General features: G+C 40.3%; 1 protein-coding gene across 2 annotated transcripts in view; it reads right to left on the bottom strand.

The window, feature by feature from the left end:
- Positions 1-898: 898 nt before the first annotated feature.
- Positions 899-24,035, bottom strand: part of TRPM6 (transient receptor potential cation channel subfamily M member 6) — a 125,627-nt gene continuing 102,490 nt past the window's right edge. The window contains exons 31-39 of one of the 2 annotated variants that reach the window (XM_055311216.1): positions 23,437-23,462; positions 19,929-19,979; positions 18,396-18,461; positions 16,287-16,573; positions 15,875-15,957; positions 14,929-15,134; positions 8,218-8,269; positions 3,517-3,623; positions 899-1,374 (exon numbers count right to left, since the gene is read on the bottom strand). In XM_055311216.1, the coding sequence (XP_055167191.1) occupies positions 1,241-1,374; positions 3,517-3,623; positions 8,218-8,269; positions 14,929-15,134; positions 15,875-15,957; positions 16,287-16,573; positions 18,396-18,461; positions 19,929-19,979; positions 23,437-23,462 (1,012 nt within the window). In that variant the 3' untranslated portion in view covers positions 899-1,240. The remainder of the gene's footprint in view (positions 1,375-3,516; positions 3,624-8,217; positions 8,270-14,928; positions 15,135-15,874; positions 15,958-16,286; positions 16,574-18,395; positions 18,462-19,928; positions 19,980-23,436; positions 23,463-24,035) is intronic. The other variant, XM_055311217.1, reaches the window with a different exon arrangement.

The raw sequence follows: 24,035 nt of genomic DNA, 5'->3' as shown, positions 1-24,035 counted from the left end.
CTTCCACTCTCTCCTTGTGTGAAAGTCCCTGCTTGTTCTGCAAAAGAGGGTGCAAAAGAGGGATGGCTGCTTCCCCAAAGGTTCTGTGCAGTGCACCGTCCTGGGAGCCTTCCTCTGGGCCTCAGAAACTGATTGGCGTGTTCTGAGACCAAACTTAAAATGCACCCCGGGGCACTCTTTTAAGCCACCAGCGTTCTGCACTGGAATGAAGTGAACACCTTCAAAGCAAGTTTTCAGTAAGAAACCCCATCTTTCCCCAGAGGACCTGATAGAGTAACTTAGCCCATGATATTATATGCACAGCTTTGGAAAAGAGAGTCGTGTTTTAGAGGTTGGCCTAGTCAATGCTAACTGATAGTACCCCGGAGCTTAAGGGAAGGGGAAATACTTCTTTGGTAATTCCTAATTCTGCATATCCTCATTCCCCTTTAAGAAAAAAAAAAAAAAAAAAATATATATATATATATATATATTTTAAAGCATGCAGGAGCATTTGTTTTAGATTTCCTTTCTCCTTTCTTCCAGAAAAAAACCTGAAATGTCCAGGCATCCTGTGATTTACTAATTAAAAAAAAAAAAAAAAAACCTCAAATGCATCTAGATTTCACCAGGATACTACCTTTTTAACTGGTGAGACCATGCAGGAGTATGGTCTCATCTGTGCAAACACATCCCATTCCCCATTCCATTGCTTTGCTGGTTGTTGCTATTCAAAGCCCTCTGCCGTGGGAAAGGAGAAAGGAAGTCAGATGGTTTTTATATCCACGTCCACACAAAAACACAATATGCGGATGAGGTAACAAACAGCAGTGGGGGCAAAGAGTCAGCACACACAGTGAGAAAATAAATTAAATTCATTTCCCTGGTTCTTTGGTGCCCACCCCCCCACCCGTCCTGCTCCAGGGGTTCTAAGCCACCAGCTAAAGCAATGAGGTAGGAAGGAGCAGTCTTCCCACTGGATCATCTGAGTGTCTTCCCACCAAACTGCAGGAGGATGAGCGCATGCAGAGCACCATGCGCCCAGGTCAGTATCTGGGAGAACCCGTTCATCAGACACCAGTGAGGTCTTTCGGCAGGTGAGACTTGAGGCTCAGAAGGCGTGTCTCAAGGAGGGCCACAGGGTAAAGCCATCCTGACAGAGGCTCTGGTGTCACCTACGTTACTCCAATCCACCTCTGTTGCCAAAGATATCACGGGAAGGAGGGCAACGGCTGGAATCCTCTCGCTTCTCCTTCTCTTTTTACAGTCGTGTGACATCTTCTGGAGAGTTCCTCTCCGTGTTCCTTGCCAGAGCCCCCTCCGTGGGTTCCATTTTGATATCAAGTCCAAAAGTGGAAGTTATCCTTCCAGGGGAATAGTCATTTCTTTTTAAATCTGCAAGGAAAACAATGAAGACAGTTACAGGGGATCCTTAAGAAGGCAGTGTCCACACGGATAAAATGAACTTTAGGTCTGGCCAAGTGCTAAGAAAGGACCCAGCTTGCTTCCTCAGGTGGCAGATATGTGAAACTCGAGCCCTCCATGTCCAGACTACCCCTCTCCCCTGGCCCCAGAGTCTGTGTGCCACCCTAACTCCCTAGTGCTGCTGTAGGGGCAGGGGAGGGAAGATGTGATTGCTAGATTCCACACACTGCGCCCTAGAAGGCACAATCTGGCTGGAGTTGAGTGAGGCCAGCCTGGAAACAGGGCATTTTCATTGCTCAAAGATGCACAGGACCAGGTTGTAATGATTAAGTTTGTTAACCTTAAATGTATATTCCCAATATTATTTTTTAATGTTAAAAGGGGATTATCTGGATATAAAACTAATACATATTATAGTTAACTGATAACCAACATTTGTTGGACCTATGCATATATTGCTTCAATCTTCACATCAATTTTAGGAACTAGGTGTTATTAAACTCAGTTTATGGATGAGAAAAATCAAGGCCTGAAGTTCCCTAGCTAGTAAAACGCATTAGTGGGATATGAGCTCAACTATCTGGCTCTGGATTCCAAGCTTTTATACTCTATTCTGAACTACCTTTCCTTAAAGAGAGGGAGAAAAAAAAAAAAAACCATAATCAAGAGCAAAGAAATATCACCTGCAGTTCTGTTTTCCTAACTAAGCTTTTTTTATATTCATATTACCAAATGTCTGAATAAATGGGGATATTCCTAATTTCCACTTAAATGCATTAACTATAGTGTTGAAAGAAAACAAAAATTAAGCCCATACGTGGAGGAATTATTGAGTTACTCAACACCCACCATCATGGGTTAAAAAAAAAAAATGATCTCAACTTTAATCATGCAGAAGAGCTAACTTGAGCTCACGGATGGAAGCAGCGAGTTATGCCTCCCGCCTCCTGTTCTCCCGGCTGATCAGATACAGTCCCCGTGTCTTCCAGAGAGGAAGCCCCTGGGCAGCATGTCCAATGTGTTGTGAACTGATCTCTTTGCCTAAGTCTGCCATGCCACTGTGAGACTGGGTTCTGAGCTGCCCCAAGATGAGAGTGACGGTCCCCCTCTCTGCCACTCCAGTCCGATCTGCCCACCCCCACCGGCTCCCCCGTTGACAGCCCTGGCTGGCAGGCTAATTCCCACTGGAACTAGAAGCCTGCTCCCCATCCCCGTCTTTGACTATGCCATGCCCATGAGAGCTTCTCGACGTCCTACCTCTATCTCCAACAAGATTAGAAATTGCCCTTCTTTGTTGTAAATTTACACCTACTCCATCCCAAGCTACAAAGGATGATGATCTTTTACTGATTTCCGATTCCGGGCTTGGTCATTTATTCTTAGGCAGGAAGGGCTACTCGGCTTAAAATGTGAGATTCCGGTCTAAGGACAAGTTTGGTATGACCTAAGAAAAATAGTGAACAAGCAGGGACGGACATGAAGCATCCGTTCTGGAATAAAAGAGAAGAATTCGACAGAGCTGGGACTGCCAGCCTGGGGACACAGACGTCCAGCTGCTTGCTTTTATGCTAAGAATATTTGTCTGCGGTGACTATATCAGTTCCGGAAAAAGTGTGCCATATTATCAAATCAGATTTTTGAAAACATGCATTGCAATATATGTTTAACGTGGCAGGTTTTTTGTAGTGAACGGCACTACTTTAATTGACAGCTGTTGTGTCCCCAGATCCTTCATGGTCCCAAGTGTCCAATGAGTAAATAAGAATTGAAATCCTGTGGACGCCACACAGGACTCAGAGCAGGAGGGGTGGGGGTGGGGGAACCCGCCTCCGTTCAATTTTACCCCAATTAAGTCGGTAAACCTCTCCCCTTGGAGAGACTGTGACAAGAATTGGGCCCAATGTTGTTTTATCACATTTTGGCAGAACCTGAAGTAAATCCCCAGTCCTTGTAATCCCTTCAGAGACTTGAGAAATTTGCAGTCAGAAAGTCAGGCCTCGACTGTGAATGAGATAAAAATGTGATTGAGATTTTCAACTCTATCCCAGGTTACAATGGATGTTGTTCTAGGAGAGATTTACTCAGAGAGAAATAGAATTGTTCGGGGCATACCCGGGAGTTTGAGCTTCCGGCAGCAGGAGTTGCAACGATGTTTTGCAATGAAGTTTCTAATTGCATCTTCCCCTAAATTGGCTGGTCCAAACACCATTCCTCTTGATCTAGAGGAAATATCAGAATATCAATGAGATCACAGCGGAGGAAAAGGAGCTCAACTAGGATTCTCGGAGATACCGAGCAGTATCCCATAGTAACCCAGTAAACTTGAAGGAGCCAACAAAGAACTGAGCGCTTTGGGGAAGCAACTATGTTAGGTTTGCAAATTTAAAATTCAAATGCACTTCAATCTTTGTACCCAACTCCAAGACCTGCTGTGAAACTCATTTCAACGCTAATCTGATAGAAGAGTGAATTTTCTATGTACCCGCAGTAGAACAAAATACAGTGAGACCCTTTGCGATGCATATGGGGTGAGAGAATGACATTCATCACCAAATGTTCTTTCTACTCGAGTACCCGAAAGGTGAGGTGAGACGTAAAACAAACTTGTTATCAGAACACACCTTCTGAAAAGATTCACATACACTGTTTCCAACCCAAAATACTTTTCAGAAGATAACTGACGTCTTCAAAAATAAATGCCTGACAAAACCCTACTTCTAGTACTCACAGCTCTTGCGACAGTTGGTTCTTATCCTGCAAACTGCTCTAGCTGGGCTCCTTGGGGGAAAGACAAGACCACGAGGACACAGTGACTTTGTGGACGTAAACTACATATGCTACGTGTAAGTGACAAAATTATAAACAGACCAGCACAGACGAGGCACATTTTGAACACTCCAGAACACGACAGATCCCTAGAGGATTCTAGGATCGATGTTCATCCACGGTTAGATCCTGCACGACGCTTTTTTCAGGCTGACACTCCGCACACCACGGAACAGAGCACACCAGAGACACTCCCAAAGAGACTTCATGAAAGGTAATATTTTATTTTAATGACATGCAGAGTGGAAACAGCACATTCTAAAATCTGAACTCAATTACCACTCTTAAATACCACGTCTTAAGAAAAAAGAAAAAGCAAACTCTCACAAAAGGAAACAATAAACTTCGCTTCTGAGGAATGTGGTTTTTCAAAAGGGACGTGGTGTAAAAATGGACTTTTTTCCATCTGAGTATTGAAACATTTATCTCAATTTCCACTTCCTTTTGGCAGAACAACAGTAGCTGCTCTGAAGATGTGCCAAGCTCAGAATGAGGGCTGATGTCAGTTTGCTCTCGGATTGCCTCGTGGCTCCGAGGCGAGGAGGTGGAGGAAATCTCTGGGGAAGACAACGTGAACAGACACCCAGGATTAACTTTCCTGGTCACTCAATCGCCCTCACAAAGTGCGGCTCTGCTGGTATCTACCCGGCTGCATAAGCTGCCTCTTGTTAACTACTCCTCTCCTTCAGAGCATCTGCTAAGGAACCACTTTAATAAGACGAACCCAAATGTGGCAAAAACTATTTGTAAAAAAAGATAGAACCACTTGCAATTTAGTACCAGAACTCTTATGATGCTGCCGCTGGAGTGAAAAATAAAGGTGTTGTTTCAGCCATTCAGATGGAAGCATTCCTTTTCTATTCTCTCTAGCGCGACCCTGCTGGAATACTCCACTCCTGCATTCCATACTGTCATTACTTCCCCCCTACCCCCACCCCACCCCTAGAAAATCAAGAAAACCCCCAACTTAGAGGGTTTTCCTGATTCTCAGATAAAAGTGGTAAACTAGATCATTTCCCTCTCTGAGCTCTGTGAAAGTTAACACAGAAGGATCAAAGTGTCTCTGAAATGTCTACACGAGGGGTGTGACCACTCCCCGTGTAGGGTAGATGGGGAAGGAGTCATGGAAACACCTATTTGTAGCTATCAGGTCTACGATCCTAGCATGGCCTACAGACTTCCAGTCTCAGTTAAAAAAAAACAAAAACAAAAACAAACAAACAAACACCTGTTTTCCAGATTTTCCACAGCACAGGAAAAACAAGTGGTAGCTTGGTTCTACAAGAGAGGTTCGCCAATTAGTGCCATGTACACAGTTTAGATACAGATTTAGATACAGATCCTGTAATCACCATCATTTTGCACTTGTCAAAGGCCCCAAACCATCAAGGCAGGAAGTGGAAAACAACCCCAGACAGCCAGTAACTGAGGTTGCCTCCACTGAGGCTCAGTGACCTGAGGAAGTGCATTAAGTGGCCAGAGAGGGCTTGGGGAGGAGCCAGATGACCGTGTCTTCACACACACAAGTGTGCTCAGGGATAACTGGCACTACACTTAATATCAGAATCTGTACCACAAACACACACACACACACACACACACAAATCCAAAAAAACACAACCCTCTTCTCCTTTGGTAGAGGAGTCTGTCCTCTCATTGACTTCTTATCCTCATGGGCAAGTTAGCTCACCATCTTGACTGAGATTCAGTTTTCTCATTTGGGATCGGGGACAGAAGAAGCCTCCTCCAAACGTTGTTCTTAAGGGTAAAGCAAACATGCGAACGCGCTTGCTTAGGCACTTCTCAAGCTACAGTTTATACCAAATCACCTGCGGATCTCACCAGAATTCAGATTCTGATTCAGTAGGTCAAGGGAGGGTCTTGAGCGTTCGCAGGTCTGACAGTCTCCCAGATGGTACTGCTGTTACTGGTCTATGGCCTGTGCTTCGTGTAGCCCACACGGCACTCAAAAATGTGTGTGTTGGTGAAACAATTAGACATTGCCTGCCACCACTATGATAAAAGTTACCTTACCCAGGAAAACCAACTGCACCCAAAATTAGTAACCTCATGAAACCAGGCAGGCTACAGCCATCCTACCAATTTCCAAAGTTCCTATCTTCAAGTCATAAACGATAAAGTTTGCCATAAGACAAGAGGTGCCCATTCTTGGTTGCCCATCAGAACCACATGGGGAACTTCTCAAAAAATATAAACATCAGAGCCCCATCCTCAGAAATCTTGATGTGATACTCATTCTCAGAAGCTTTTCCTTTTCTTTCCTTTTTCTTTTTTTTTCTTTTTTCTTTTTTTTTTTTTTTTTTTAGTTTCCTCAGTGACCTTACTAGAAATTGAGACCCACTGGCCTACAGAACGCAATTAAAATACTCAACTGGGATAATATAATCCTCTGAATTCTAAAAGTTGGAAACATTCAGGTCATATTAAATGATATATATCAAGGTCGAAATGTAATAGATGATGGAGTATACATAAACTGGGTTCATTCTATACGCAAACCATTTTTCACTGCAAAATTATGAAGGAAGTACCAGGTTCCTGGTTCCCTACAAACCCATGGGCACACAGGGCTATTGAAGAAATAATAATAATATCCTTAGCTAAAAACACTTTAGCTCTGCTAAAAAAAAAAAAAAAAAAAAAAACAATAAAGCCTTTTTCTGAACCCTAAGGGTTACAACATGAATTCCATGCTCAAATATCATAGGAGTTGGATGCATAGGGCCATTATGGCTCACCTTTACCTTCTCTAACTCATCTAGTCCAAAAGAATAGCTAATATTACTTCTAGATGGACCTCTTTGCCTACAGATAAAAACATATTTAGAGGAAATCACCGAGGAAAGGAATAGAGCATTAAAGCAATGAATGTTTACAATGTGAGTGCTGTGGAAGAAAAGTAAAAGTTTCAGATTTTATTTTACAAACATTTCCCATCTATGTAATTTCTTTTATATATATTTTTTTCTACAATCCAGACATGTACAGCAACAAAGAAGTAAAAATACCACGTGCTAGCAGTTCTCAAAGTGTGCTCCAGGCAGGCAGCATCGGAATCATCTGGGAACTTGTTACCTTATTTGACCTCACCCCAAATCTGCCGAATCACAAACACAGCAATCTGTGTTTTAACAAGCTCTCCCGACTGTGATGGAAACTCATGTTTGAGAACCGCTGTCGTCTGCCATATTGATGAGTCCTTAATCAGCACCAACACTACTCTGTCCTCCACCTTTCTCAGAAGAACCTTGGACCCTCTGCTGCCAAGTTTTCCCGAAAGCCTATACATGGGATCAAATGCCCACGGGAATTCCAAGGCCAGGCAGACAATTCATTCTTCTACATAATTTAAACTGAATCCCTGAATTAAGTCAGACAATCTGATGCTTCATATGTAAGCCCCATTGTTTTGAACGCTTGCAGATTTGCTGTTACTGACTAGCACACTCTACGCCTTTCATTTTATAGGGATGTGATAGAAGACCCAGCCCATGACAAGAACGCAGGGACTCCGTTGTGAGCACAACAAGGGAAGCTGTGTTTCTCCTATGACATTGCTTCCTGGTCAAAGCCTATAGACACTGAGCTTACCCCATACTTCCCATTTGCTTGGGCCACCAGAAAACTCAGAGTTAAATTTGCAACAAAATCCTAGTTGCTGCATTGGTCTCTATACTTTCCATTTATGTGTATTAACTCCAAATTTCATCTTATTTTATTTCCATATGTTCTTTTTGCCCCTCTGTCCTCATCTATGCATTTTTCTTTATAAAAAAAATCTTATTGTATTGGATATAGATATATAGATATCCAACACAGATATCCAGCCTATAGGTAAATAAAGCCATCTCAAAATCTTTCTAGGATCTAGGCAAGAAATATATATGTTTAGAAATTAATTTTTAAAAGCCATGAACAATGTGTTAAGTGCAATTTTCTAAATGATAACATCATAAATCAACTTACTGTTTGTCTTCAGGTTTTATAACAGATGGATCAGTCAAATTTTCTCCAACACCTCCAAAGGAAAAATAAAATACATTTAGCAAATGGGGATTTCATTTCCTCAGGAATTCAAGTAAATAATAACCAAATCTTAATTTCTTTCTTTAAACTTACATTCACCCTGTAGTAAATTCAACATTATGTGACTTCAGTGTGCCATAAAAATTATTCAGGTGAGCATGAAGATTTTAGTAAATTCACTGTCTCCCACAATCCCCTGTTATGCCATAATAAACTTCGAGGCCACAAATGAACGTTTTAGTGTTGTGTTCACGGTTACTGACAGTGGCATCCATCATTCATTTACCATTTGCCTATACTAGACATTCTAATTATATTCCCTGTAATTCTCAGCAACTAGAAAGGAAAAGTATTAGCATCCTCGTATCCTCATTTTGACAACGAGTACATTGATGTTCAAGAAGATGAAGCAGTTTGTCAGAGACTGCACAGTTCACGAGTGATGATAACAGGATTCGAGCTGAGCCAAAGCTTGTGACCCTCCCATGAGGCTGTGATCTCCGTAGGTGGAGTCCATCAGTGCTCAGCAAGGCGCAAGGGGCTGCACGATTCTGTGGATACAACCTCTGCTCCATTGAAAGCACCTGTCATATGCTACATATTCAGCATTTATAAACAGATTCTTGATCTGGATGCTGGTTACACCTGTGCTTGAGAGGTATGCTTCTGCTGTGTGCACGTCCCTGAACAAATGTTTTTCTTCAATAAGATTTAGTTTTTTAAAAACTGACACCAAAACATAAAAGGACAGCACGAATGGAATTTAGTGCTAACACTGATCGAAACGGCAATCGACCTTCAGAATGAATCTGTTATAAAATGCAATTGGAGAGGAGCCGTCTTCCACCAGCAGTAACGTGTACAGACAAGCTGATCAGATGCAAATGCATCATTTGGACATTACCCAACAACTTCAGAGATCAGCCTCTGGTCTGTACTGGTTCTCTTTGCTTGGAAGAGACCAACCTTGCAGGAAAATTATTTAAAAATCATATGAAAGGGGTGCCTGGGTGGCTCAGTTGGTTCAGCATCTGCTTTCAGCTCAGGTCATGATCTCAGGGTCCTGGGATTGAGCCCGGCAGGGATCCCTGCTCAGCAGGCAGCATACTTCCCACCCCCTCTTTCAAATAAATAAATAATCTTTTTAAAAAATCATATGAAATGTAGAGCTTTATTATGTATTTCTATTTGGTAAAAAAATATTCATGTTTTCTAACCACTATTTTAAAAAGATTTTTTTTTTTTGCCATGCTCAGTATGTTTTACCATATGCTAAACTTTTCACAAGGAAATGTAATCCTTATAGTTTGTAGACCTTTCCCCCAAGAAACTGACTTCCTTAGAAAAATAACCCATTTAGGGTAGAGTTTTCAACCATTTTTGCGTCAGGACCCTCTTTGCCAGTCTGGGGAAAATAAGGGACCCCCTTCTCAAAATAATGTTTTAAAAATGCATAAATTAAATACATAAGATTACAAAGAAAACCAAAAATACTGAAATACAGTCATCAAAGTCTTTGTTTAAATTGTTCTGCAATACATGTGCCTCTTTATTAACACATTAAATAACATAATCTAGTGCAAGTCTATAACTACCATAACATCAAGTAATACATATAAACACTGTTTTTGTGATATCTGCCAACACCATAATGTGCTATGTTAATATTGGTAATTGCTATTGCAAATAGTCATGGGTACTGCTAATACCACTGTGATTTGTGGTCTCCCCTATAATTGAAGGAAATGATGAATTTCAGTTGTAGGTTAGTGAAAATAATGGTGTAATATGTCTTCTCATCAAAGTTCACAAACCCTCTGAATTCTCTTTAAGAGCATCTGGCTTACAATCTCTTCATTCTCTGATTTTGTATAAGGAAAGAAAAAGTAAGGCTGAAAGTCAGGCTCAGGGGGAGGTGTGTAAAATGTGATCTGCTCAGCCTCTATTCTTTTTAAAGAAGTCATGGAAGGATTGGGTTCTTTATACTTTTCTCATTACACATACAAGAAGGAACAGCCTAGGCTGACTCTGCTTTTCCAAAAATGTAGTAAATAAACAGAAAAACAGACAGAAAGATAGTCCAAGGATCATCAGTAGAGAGACTACAAAGGTTAAAAATCCTTTTCATGTTTAAGTTCAGATCTAACTTTAAGCCTGGACTTTGTAGCAATGATAAGCTTTAGGCTGATGGCTAAGGAAACTGTAAATTTAAGCTGAGAATACACATAGTACCTAGGGAGGTCATGTCAACCAGGAAAAAGAAAGTTTATAGGGAAGATTTTGATGTGATCAAAATTACATCAGCTCCAGTTTACTTTAAATCTTGTTGCCTATTATATAGGCAGGAGTCAAAAGGACTGGGTCCTATTCATGGCTCTATCACCATCTAGTTATGTGACCTGGACACCTCTAATCTCTCTGAATCTCAGTGTTCTCATCTGAAAGTGTGAGTAATAATGGACCTTATCTTACATGCTTACTGAGGATTAAATGAACTGTTGTATACAAGTTGTTTCACAAAGTATCCCACTCAGAGGAAGCCAAAAAAATGTCAACTACTATCTTTATTATCTTTATTCTATCAAGACCTCGTGTAAAGTAAAATTCTATTTTCTTACCACTGGTAAAATCATGTTCTGATGATCTCATTTTCCTAATGAATAAATCCCTCTAAAAGAATGAGAGTGGAGTTTCCACAAATCTGTGTATTCCTAAACTCAATCTAACGGTTCAAAGCATAACTACTAAATACATATTTTGAGGTCCTCCAATGGCAGAAGGAACATTCTAGAGAGTGATACAATATGGAAGAAAACTAGGCATTTCAACATCTCCATATCCCCATCACACTTATTTACCAACTTTAATAAGGTAAATGCCCATGTGCAGGTGGTATGTTGCATACCCTCGCAAGAAACCCAGACACATACGTTCTGATTCCAACCACCTTAAGATACATCTGTGAACCTCTAAATCTGTGGAAATAAGTTAACTTCTTTGTAGCAGTAGAATTCATGATGATGGTGTTGATGTAAAGGCTGACTCATTCTGGAAATTGCTTTGTTGAAAAAAAAAATCTAGTATCTCCAAAATTCTTTGAAGAATATAATGAGCTGTCAAAAAAAAAAGAAAGAAAGAAAGAAAGAAAGAAAAGAAAAGAAAAGAAAAGAAAAGAAAAGAAAAGAAAAGAAAAGAAAAAGAATGCTCTAGGGGTGCCTGGGTGGCTCAGTTGGTTAAGTGTCCGACTCTTGATTTTGGCTCACGTTGTGATCTCAGAGTCGTGATATCAAGCCCCGCAATGGCTCTACACTGGACATGGAGCCTATTTGGGATTCTCTCTCTCTCTCTCTCTCTCTCTCTCTCTCTCTCCTTCCTTGGCCCCTCCCCCAGCCTCTCTCTCTCTCTCTCCCTCTGGAAAAAAAGAAAGAAAGAGAGAGGGAAAAAGAGAATGCTCTAGACCACTTTGATTTGAAGTGTAATTGTTTTTCATTGCCATTGCTGGAAATCAAGTGTTGGATTTCATATGTAATGATGATGATGCAAGCCCCACATGTAGGATTTCTAAATGGAAAGAGAGTGGAAAACTATAGTATAATTACAAGTGAGCAGAAACTGGTCAAACCTTTCCTTAGAGTTCAGCTTCCAAGCCCAGTGTGGCAGTTCCTGGGTTAATGATTGGCACTCCCTTGGAAGACAGTAGAAAGGAGAAGAAAAAGAAAAGCTGCCAGGATAAACTGCCAGAGTGTTTCTCATTCCACTTTTCCCCCAAAGCACTAGGGAGCCACAGCAAGCTGATGAAGAGTCACTGCCATTTTAATGAGCTACATGGAGATTAATACTAACGACAACAATAATACGGAGGGCTTACTATAGATCAAGAACTTGCCTCATTTCAGCTCCTTAACATGAGAGATTAATAACAAGGTAAGTGCTTAATATTATTTCCCCAATTACAAATGAGCAAAGTGGGACTCTGGGTGGCTGTCCCCGGTTATACAGCCAATTCATGGTGTAGCCAGGTGTCCTACCCCAGCACTGAAACTCCAGGGCTCTTCCTCCAAACTGCTGGTACCAGGCCTCTCAGTCTCTACCTAGTACTACCTGAACAATTATACCATCATCTCTCCAAAAACTAGAAATCAATTAAATACAAAACTGAACCAAAAACTATGAAGGTATTTTAAGAATACATATATTCTCCCCATTTTTCCCTTCCAACTTGGTTTGGATTAAATATAATAATGCATTAAGTCTTTATCCAAGTGTCTGACAGAAAATAAGTGCTTGGTAAGCATTAGCTAGTAGTTGTAGTTGTATAACTGTTCATAGTTACTAGCATAGGATTCATCTTCTTCCATTGGCCTAACCAATTGGCCAAAGCTCTCCAGTAAGTATCTCAATTTCTTCACGCTCATCCTATGAGGCCCACTCTCCTTTTCTTTGAAGGTCAGTGTTTTGACACAGTTTATTTGGAGTGGCCTATTTCTGCAATTCACATAATTGCCCAGTAAAAGAATAAAGTTAATTCCATTTTCCCCCCAAGACTATCAACGCAGCATTTGTTCTGTTTAGTGTCACTTTGGATTACTTAGAGACATAAAAATCCCCAAACATAAACATCATTAAACAAAAACCTATTCAAGTGGCATACAAAACACACTAAAGAGTCATCATTAATTCCTTAAAGTTTTTCTTTGGTTGTTTTTTTTGTTTGTTTGTTTCTGTTTTTGCTTTTTAAACAACTCCACCCAAAACTCAAAGCACAGACACTCGAATACAGATGAAAACAATCAACCTCTCTCCAACATGAGCTACAAAACCAGATGCTGTGGGCATCAGCATGCTGGGCTTAAATGGATCATGTACTTGCTGGTTTAAAAGCTGAATCATGTTGACTCTTTTAACTTTGTTTATATTGCTTCCCTAAATATTGTGTTTGAGGGTTAGAAATATAACTCTGTAAACAGTGCAGATCTGAAAAGACAGAGAGACTTATTAATAAAAAGTCTATACACGTCCTTGAACACATGGCACAAATTTCAATCAGAATTTACTGGACATTGCTCGCAATGCCTCAGGATTACGTATCTTAGTTGTGCCCAGCCTCCAAGGTTGGCTTTTGGTACAGAATCCCAGGACTGGAGAGGTGGGGAAGTCAGAGAGGACAAGGATTGTGCCCAATCTGTTTAAATGAACCTATAACATGATTATGTCCTATGAAACTCATAAAGAAATAAAAGACAGTACAGTGAGAAGGAAAGAACATATAGATGGTCAAAACAGCTTCAGTCTGCAACCTGGCTCCCTCTTCAGTAGCTGTGCAACCTTGGGCAAGTTATTTGAACTTTCTGGGCCTACGTTCCCTATAAAATCTACCTTGAGGTGCTGCTTCTGAGATAACTCTTATGAAAGTCCCTGGCTAAATCCCTTATTTAAAACCAAAGCCCCAGTCAGTGAGCCCAAGGACTAAACTTTGACCTGAATACATATTTCGTTCTGTGTCTGCAAGGAAAGCCTGCTAGAGATACTCTGTTTCGTGCTGCAGGATTATAAGTCACATGTGAGGTGTTGATAGTGGGGAGATGCACTGATCAAAGGCTTCCATTAATTATGAGTGCACTGTGTTACCTCTCTCAGACTGAGTTTGTACTCTTATGAACTGTCATATCAAGGTACACAGCAAAGAGAGCAAGCTAAATTATAAACTGCCAAAGCACTGAGCTCAAAATCAGTACATTTAAAAAGTCTATACATGTCCTTGAACACATGGCACAAATTTCAATCAGAATTTACTGGACATTGCTCACAATGCCTCAGGATTATATATCTCAGTTGAAAAATGCCCATAATTTATACTTTCCCATGTGTATAAATGCATGCTGAAGTGTTATTATGAATATAAGTTCAAGGTGAAGCCATAAAACTAGAAAATTTGGTACAAAAATCATTCTTCACTTAGGGTTGCCTGGGTGGTGCAGTTAGTTGAGCAACCAACTCTTGGTTTCGGCTGAGGTTATGATCTCAAGAGTCTTGAGATTGAACCCCACATGGAACTCTTCCCTCAGCACAGAGTTTGCTTGGATTCTCTCTCTCTCTCTTTCTCTCTCTCTTTCTCTCTACCCCTCCCTGCAGTACTCTCGCTCTTTCTCTCCCTAAAATAAATTTTTAAAAAAATCATTCCCCATTTAGATAAAAGTTTTAGATGTATTTAAATTTTAGACAGCTAATCATCTGCCTATATTTTTCTCTTGTGCTAAGTGGGAAACAACATAGTAGGTGCTCACAATCATCACCACACGATGTCTCTGAAATAAATGCCTCTCCCTCCCTTCAAAGCTAGGTAGAGCAACTCCATACATTACACATCCTAGTTCTTATAAGGTTTCTTGGGCCACCTGTCTGGTTCCTTACACTTTAGACAATTTCACAAATAATACATTCAGAAAATGGATACAATCTTTCAATTTTCAAATTAAGAAACACACACACACTATCAGGGAATGTCTCCATTAGAATACCTTAATGATGGTTTTACAAAGAAAGAACCAAGGTCAAATGTAGTTGACAACGATATGGACAAACCATCCCTGGTTTGTCAATGTTTCCCAAACTGTACCTCATGTTTGTATGAAGTCTTAGGCTATTAATCACCTTGCAAATCTAAAACCAACAGCTCTCCCCGGGTGTACTCATAGGTCCAGTGAGAGAAAGCCAACATCAGCTCCTCCAAGGTGTTGCTGGGGGCAATTTCATCACCGTTGTTGTTGTTGTACTTCCGGAAGTCTCCTGTCATGTACTTCTCAATGGTCAACCATTGGTTGGCCGAATGGCAGTAGATTAAGAAAACTTCTAGGAACCTGTAAGGGGGTGGGGGGAAAGGAGGCCACTGAGTCCCCACAAGGCAGCAAAGGTAAGACTTACATTACCAAACAGTCAGCAGCAGGGGAAATTATCTAACTATGCACATGCCTCACCTTTCTATGGCAGGGACAGAACGCAAAGATTAAGCATTTTCCCCACATTTACCCACCTCCCTTCTCTTTGAGGAGACCTTTCAACTCCTTTATGAGTATCAGACTTAACTTTTCTTACTGTGCTCCATAAAGTTCCTTGTAATTGAAACAATAACACTTTACTATCACCCCCAGCATGAAATTATATCTGGCTTGCTAAATGAATGCCAGTGTCTTGAGACACTCAAGTGAAAGTAACAAGAGTTCAATCTCAGAAAGTCCCTAATTTCTCTAAGATATCAGGGGAAGAAACTGTGCTTCAAATAGAAATGATTTTCTTCCATAATGTTCCTGGACATTAAGAACTACTAAGGTCTTCATGTTTCACACAACTGAGACGTTAGTCATGGCCTCTGCCTAAACTTCTCTTTTCCACTCATTTACATTCAGCGTTTAAGTCAAGCTATTCCTGAGACATCTAATTCTCTTTTTAACAGAACCATAGAAGAAAGAATCCAAAAATAAGATCATGGAGAACTTCCCCACAGCTCTGGCATTTCTCATGACTAAGAGGGCTGAGAAGAAATTGAAAGAAATTCCCACTTAAAATGAAGGATCATGGTGCCCATACTCCCTGTACTCACCTTGGTGTGTAGGGAATGTTTTGTGGTTTTACTTGGTTGAAGGTATAGATTAGTTTTTGAGCAGCTCTTTGTTGTTGGATTTCCTACAAAATAGGGAGCATCGATGATAAAAAAATATTGGTTTGTTATCATATGCATGCAATCAATAATCACAGAAGAACTAGAGGGCCCCCCAGTATGATTTTTAGCCTCATTCAGCTCCCACAACACTCCATTCCACTCCAAAAGCAAAACCTCTACAAAACAAAAATAACGGAATACCACCACTTTCGGAACAGAATAGGCTGTCCTCTGCATTAAAGATAATCAATGGCCTCCAATCATTACATATATAATACATACAATTATGTATCTGGGTGTAGTCCAGAACTTTCTTTGACCTATCCCTCTAAGCTCTGGGTCTCAGACTTACCCTGAGGCAAAGATGAAGCACAGTACTCTCCTGGAAGATTTTGTGCCATGACTGTACCACCTCAGGAAGAAAGGACTTCACAATGAAAACCTGCCCTGGCTTGAGAACATCGTCCTCAGACCAAGTGCTGATGACTCTCATGGCTTTACGGAGCCCACCATCCATCTCCTCACGGGACAACACCTGGATTATCGCAGCTCTCCCTCGCTGGGACCAAGAAGACATGCTTTTATCAAGGTTCAGAGGGGAGCTCTCCTCCAGCCTGTAGACAGTTACTTCTTCTCCTGCTGCAAAAAGAAATACAGGTGAGAAGTGCAATGACATCATGTGTCTGTAACAGGTTACCATGTCCTAAATAACAACTCAGAATCAGTTTAGTTTCCCAAATGATCAGGAGAGAATGGGAATTTCAATTATGCATGAACAAGTAGAGAATAAAGGCATGGATTTTGGCCATGTTATTTGTCCCATAAAGGGAGAGAGTGGAAGAGGGAAGGAAGGGACAAAGCATCAAATGATACATAAGAATTAAGTTGTTCTTGTTATAAACTATAAGTAGAGACAAACAAAATCAAAGTAGCAGGGCTAGGATTCCTTTGTTAAAGACAAATACTTTCAAAGAGATAGTTTAGCCCTATGTTTTCATTATCATCCCCTTTACAAGCCTTATTTTTTCCTAATTCCTCCTTCCATGATATTCTAATACCAAAAATATACCATATATATATGTGCATGTACACATACAGTATGTACACACACAGCATCTACATACAGTGTATATACCTACTTATATATGTGCTTTATATGGAAAAAGAGGTTTCTGCTCCCTTGGGGGTGATATCACCCCACTGAGACTTCACGGTTTAACACAGTTGGAGTTAACACCACAGTCATACCCCAGAGCCTCACCCTCCTTCCTTTGTGCCCTTGGACAAGTTACTTAAAGCCTCCCTTTTCTGATGAGTAAAATGAAGGTAAAAATAATGCTCAACCTCACTGGGTTGTTGTAAGGATTAAATATGTTAATTTGGCTAATGTGACCTGAACTTCAGACACAAACTCAATCCCAGTTACAAGATTTTACACACAAAATGCTCTTTAACTCCCAGATAGCTGCCACTTTTAGGCTGCTGAACAGGAAGCAATTCAGCCTAGATCCTAGTGTTTAATGCTTTATAACAGAAGTAGCATATTCTATACATAACTTCTGTCCAGCCTGTATTTGATTTTCTTCTTACACCTGTTTCAAATACCTTTTGTTGTTGTTGTTAATACTATTCTGGTTTACAAAGAAAGGTATTTATTCACTCTCGAATGAATTGCTTACCAAAAAAAACACATCTAGGTAATTCTTAATGACATATTTTCAAATATTTATTCTTGGTGCCCAGATAAATGCCACTGAGGTCTGTTCAGAGTTCTAAATACTTAGAGAATTTACAGTACAGCTCCTGGGTTATGAAACCAGCCACGGAGCCATGAGGAAGGAGAAGGCATTTGCATCCATGATCAGAAGCCACCTATCTGTCCCTGTGTGAAGAGAATTAAGATCTAGGACAGAGTGGGGACCCTTGTTATATTGTCAGTTGGCTGGACAGAGAGACTCTGGTAGCCTTGGCTTAATGCGAGCTTGTTTTTCTTTACTACTCTAGCCTTTAAAAATGACATTTACTATCTGAGCTAAGAGCAATTAGTTTACATGAGACAAAACAAACTGAAAACAATATACAAAGATTTCTCTTCAGATGCCTGTTAGTTTTTACTGTATTGACATTTATCGCTTTCTTCTGTGTTTATTACACATGGTTGGTTGGTTCTTTTCTTTCCTACTTACTTCCAGCCTTAAATCAGTGAATGCCAGGTGCAACATTATTGCTTTTTTCCCAACTGCTGCTCATTATAGGTCCCATCCCCACAGTACTAGATTTTGACCCTAGATGCTAGCTGACCAGTTAACAAGAATTACCACTTTAGAAAATTAATCTCACTGCAACCACTGGCAAAACAAAATTTTCCACTAAAATGATGCAAAGTACTTTCTCCTTCAATTTAATCAGATGGTATGCCTCTGCTCTGGCACAGCCTCAGGAAGGTAGAAATGGCACTCACCAAACAGTTGGATTGGAGTAAATGGTATAGTCTGAGAAAGCCTCATTAAATTGTTCCTTTCAATGGCTGCAAACAAAAACAGATTTACTGTCTTAAGTATGCATCAGTGGACTGAATTGACAGAAAGCCTCCCCCACATCAACCTATTCATACAATACTAAATTATTTTATTTCAAAGACCCCTTATTTTTGCCTTCATCAAAAATATTATCCATAATCCAGCTTTTAAAATAAACTATGCCTTAAAGGGGAAGGATATACCCCCATCTTGAAGATTATATGAGATTATATACCATGGTCTGAGGTAGGGCTATCACCTCCACTCTCCTGAATACCAAATCACAGACTAATCCATACATATGTGGAACTTTCTTTCAAAGAGTGTTCTGTGGTCTTCATTCTCTGGTTTTTCTTTTTCCAGAGCCAATTTAATGCACAGTGGACTGTGGGGACATCTACTGTTGACTTTGTGCAGTTCACCTTCTTTTCCCAGAGAGAACCGGAGGCCAATTTTAATTAGAAGCAAGTGATCTGCATTTTCCTGTTAAGAGCCGTCTCCTAACAGATCAGAGTCAATATGAGTTACAGTATTCTTCACCAGACTTTCCAAAGTTGACAGCTGGAGTCAAAATATTGGATTACTGCTGAGCTGAAAGACCCAGTTATAAGAGCCTGGAATGCAGAGCCTGGAATCCACTGAAACACTGTTCACTACTGAGGAGAATTTAGGAAAAGGCAGTCTATTCCTGGACCCTGAACACATGTCCTTGATGTAATAATAATGGTAACTGTCACACCAGTAAACTTTTACTCATGTGCTGAGCTTTAGACCGTGTAAAAGCCTTGCCCGTATATCATCTCATCCAATGCTGAGCGCAATGACACGCAAAAGACCAACCAGTGGCACAAGTCCAGTGGGCTGTTACATTGCTTTGCATTTCAAAGTGTTTCTCTCTTAATTCTCAGCTAGCCCTCTGGCAGATTGTTCCTCAGGAAGGGCAAGTATAATTATTCCCACTCTGAAAGAAAGACAACTGAAGTACTGTGAAGCAATGCTGCTTATGAGAGTCAAGACCCTCGACATCTTGTTTAATAACATCCTTATACGGTGTCTTTGTTGAACTTTCTCAGTGGTGCTGGCATTCATTTAGCAGTTAGGTTTGCTGAGGGCCAGTGAGGGTATAAAATCCTCCTTCAAAGAACTAGTTTCAGGCCCCAGTCCAAAATATGAAGATCTCTGGCTTTGGACTTGGAAGGAATTTTTAGACTTCAAGGCCACCCTTTGTCACCATTTGGAACTTGCCAATACATTTTTCTTTTCTCAATCCTACATTCTCTTAAATCCTAACAATTTGTTTCTCCAAGTAAATGACAAGGTAAGAAATCCAAATGTTCTTCTCATGAGAGTGAACAACAGCTTTTCAAGTTAGGAATCATATCAATACTTTGCAATTCATCAATATTTCTATCTACAATTGCAGAATCACAAACGTTTGGCTCAGCTGACATGTCTGACATGCACATGCATCCTACCTGAATAATGATGGTGAGGCTCTGGAGGGCTTTTTAAGGAGGCTGAGATTTCTGAAATTATAGAGAAGATTGGCATTTTAATTACAGGGCTGGAGATAAATACATGCTTATGAATATATTGCCTTCAAAGTTATTATCGAACAGGTTAATCGGAATGGCTCCGCAGCATTTGAGAAAGATTTCCTAATATCCTTTAACCACATTATTGGGCATGGTATCCTGACAGCTTCCAATCATCAATGTAATATCTCCAAACATATTTATATGGGGAATTGAAGAAAGACAGGTAATATTAGCCTCAAAGATGTATTTCCTCCGAACCAATTACACCTCTGGGTTGCAGAAAGCACTGGGCTGCCCATCACACTTCATGACATCCCAAAAGCACAATTCTCTGAGCTCCCACCAAGATGCAGTACCCATATAAAGACATTATTAATACCAAGTTATTAGCAGTCTACTTCACTGACCTAAAATGACAATAAAGTGATGAAAACAAATTAAGAGGCATATACCAGAAACAAAGGAGGGGGCGGAGGATATGACACCAAGGGACTTGTTCATGGGGACCACTTCCTGCAAGTTTAACCGGTTCTCTTCTATCTCCTCAAGTCCTAAATTACAAGTCTCCGGAGAAATCCTTTGCAACAGTTTTGCCATTTCATAAAATTAAAATTAAAGTAGAGAGCCTTAGTCTCATGGTGGTAACTGCTTTATACCTAGTAGAGTAAGCAGCATAATGAGCCCAATTTCACAGATCTCTCTGGCTTCTTGTTGCTGGATAAGGAAAGGAACAAAAATCCCTTCCTTAGGGGGTGCTTAGTATAAAGTAAGATCAGCAGAAAGGACCCTTTCTTTTGAGTTCATTCAATAATAAAAATTAAAAAGTATTCAGCTCCCACTATAGGTCATGCTAGCCAAGACAGATGTGAAGAAGTTGTGGCTCCCACTCTAGAAAAGAGAAAATGAGAAATACTAGGAGCCAAAGACATGTAAACTATAGTCACAACACAGCTGGCAAAGTAATATAATAGATGTGTACACAGGCTTATGGAACCTTTATAGACAAGCAATGTGATATTCTTAAAGAGCATAGGCATCTGAATCTGATAATGCTGAGTTTCAATCCTGACTCATTTAAGGAGCTGTGAGAATTTGTTCACATTCATTCAGCACATATTTACTCAACACCTACTATGTGTTTAAGAGAAAGACCAGTGTAAAAACATATAAAATCTCTGGTTACCTTCTAATGAGAGGAAAAAAATTAATAATTATGTAAATATATAGTACATACAGTATTTTATATATATAAGGAACTAATTATATACATATATATGTATATGTATATATATATATAGTTAGAGGGCTAAAAATGGTAAGAATAAGAGAGGTTATTATTTTAAGGATGGCAAGTCAAGACCTCTGTAATAAGGTGAAATTTGAGCATAGACCTGAAGGGAGAAATAGGTCATATGGAAAACTGAAGGGTATTCCAGGCAGAGGTGACAGCAGGTGCAAATGTCCTGAGGCAGGACTATGGAGAGTGTAGTCAGAGTGGACTGTGCTGACAGGAAATGGAATTGGAGAGTTGGAGGAGAAGCAGCAGATCAACAGGGCTTTGTAGACCACATTTGGACTTCACTTTTACAGAGTGAGATAAGATGCCATTTGAGCAGAAGTGTGACTCGATCTGACTTTCGATTTAAAAGTGTTATTCTGGCTGGGGTCTGGAAACAGACTGTCAGAAAGCAATAGTTTGGAGGTAATCCTATAATACAGGAGGATATAAAGAGTGGTATGTGGAGGTAGCAAAGTGATCAGTTTCTTGATATATTTTGAAGGATTTACTGATGGTTTGGAAGTGGGGATGTGAGAAAGCAGGAGTCAAATATGATGGAGACTTTGGCCTCAGTAATTGGAAAGGTGCAGTTGCCATTTCATAAGATAAGTAAGGAATGTGGCATGTTTTGTTTGAGATACCTTGTAGACACCCAAATGAAGGGGTAAATAGATAGGTGGTCGTATTCTGCATGGCAGAAATGTTGAGTGAAAGAATGAACATGAGCCTGGAAATCTGGATGAGGGCCAAGCTGTCAAGAGCATTGAAAACGACTAAAGGGATTTGCAGCCTATCCTGTAGGTAATGGGAAGCCACTGGAAGCTTCAAAATAGGTGACGATTTATTGTTCAGAAAGATAATTCCAGTGGGAGCATGGGGACGTGCAAAGGGAGATAAACCAAACAGAATGCTAACATAAAATGGAGAGCAAAACTTTTTATATAGGAAAAAAAAATGTTGGAGACCCTAAGGCAGAAGCTGTGGGGTAGAGCAACACAGACAGTTTCTAAGGATGGGGCTGTGGGTAGTACAGAGGCAAAGCTGAGATGGGCAGAGTTGATGACTGGGAAGGAAAGGCATTGCACACGAACTCAGAGTCCCAGTTTGGGTAAAGGAAGAGTCAGTGATCAATGACAACAGTCAACAAAGTAATACAATTAAGAACAGCCTCAAAGAAACTTCAAAGATGGATAGAATGGTCAAGGATGTCAAATGCTGCAAGTTCCATGAGGTCTAAAAAGAGGTTGTGTGATTTAGCAGCTTCAGTCATGGTGGCCACAGACACCAGGCAGGGAAGATGATAATGTATTTTAATTAATTTGGAGGTGGACAGGAGTGGCAGTGTGAAAGTTAGGTAACATCAAGAAAATGGTTATTTCTTCTGTATATGAAATGACTTAAGTGTGTTTGTAGTTGGAGGAGAAGGACTGCTGCACAGAAGCTGCTGGAAAACAGAGTGGGATGCACAGGGCCATGGAAGGGAAGGAGGTCAAGAACATGGAGAGGAGCTCAGAGTCTATGGTAGAGTTTGAGAACAGCCTTGACAGTGGCTTTGCCAGGGAGTCATCTCACACGACCCAGCCCTACTCAGTCACAGAGTCCTATGGAGGCCAGGCAGGAAAAGGTGTCCACATAAAGATGAACAGCTCTTGGGGCAGCCCTGGTGGCTCAGTGGTTTAGTTAGTGCCGCCTTCAGCCCAGGGCCTGATCCTGGAGACCTGGGATCGAGTCCCACATCAGGCTCCCTGCATGGAGCCTGCTTCTCTCTGCCTATGTCTCTGCCTCTCTCTCTCTCTCTCTCTGTTTCTAATAAATAAAATCTTTTTTTAAAAAAAAGATGAGGAGCTCTTCAGGAGTGATATGTGAAAGAGTGATGGTAAGAGTTGTCCAAGAGTCAAAACGAGCTCAGTGGCAACACCCTCACTGATGGAGAACACTGGAAAATCACTGTCAGAACAAGGCAATTAAAAATATCTGTGAACAAGACCTCAGTCCTGATTTACATGGAGAAAGACAAATCAACTTTCTACTTTTCTACTGAAAGTTCTCCTTCATACACTAGACAAAAATCCCATAGAGAATTTCAAGAGCTATGAAAATCTCAGGAGTGTGAAAGTCACCATCAATAAGTTGAAAAGAATAAGATCTTTAAATATAAAAACTTACTGTCAGCTGCATTTGAACTTCTCAACCTGTTCGAAAAATTAAAGTTGTTTAGATAATGCTTTAAATTTTTCAATGACCAAAGAAAGGAAAAGTAAGTGCAACAGTAACAATACAGCATCTATATGTCTGTGTGTGTGTGTGTTATTTTCTTTGAAAGAAAAGTGTCATTGGACCCCAATCTATATCAGTAGAGAAATGGTTTACAACCCTACAACTATTTTCATAGAAAAACAAGCATTGCATATGTGTGCAATTCACTTAAAGTGCATGCCCTAAGCTAACCGGAAAGCAGTTGTTGGATTTTGTTTTTAATTAGCTATATGAACACAAGATATATATAAGATTTAACTGTGTTTGTGTTGTTCTGGATCAATTAAACTAAAGGGTTCCTGAACTATGCAAAGCAGATGCCTACAAATGAGTCTGCGAATGTCTCCGGACAAGCCCACAAATCAGTTTCATTAGCCCACGTGGCTCCTAAATGTTGGCAGGCTGAAATTAGCTCTCTGCAAATTGTTACTTGCCCTGCTCAAGTGCACACGTGGCCATAGGCAAGTCTGAATAAATGTGCTCAAAGAATATCTCTGGTATTGAAGGTC

Source organism: Nyctereutes procyonoides, unplaced genomic scaffold, assembly GCF_905146905.1.
Source record: "Nyctereutes procyonoides isolate TBG_1078 unplaced genomic scaffold, NYPRO_anot_genome, whole genome shotgun sequence".
NCBI lineage: Eukaryota > Metazoa > Chordata > Mammalia > Carnivora > Canidae > Nyctereutes > Nyctereutes procyonoides.
This window is presented reverse-complemented; position numbering and strand designations above follow the sequence as displayed.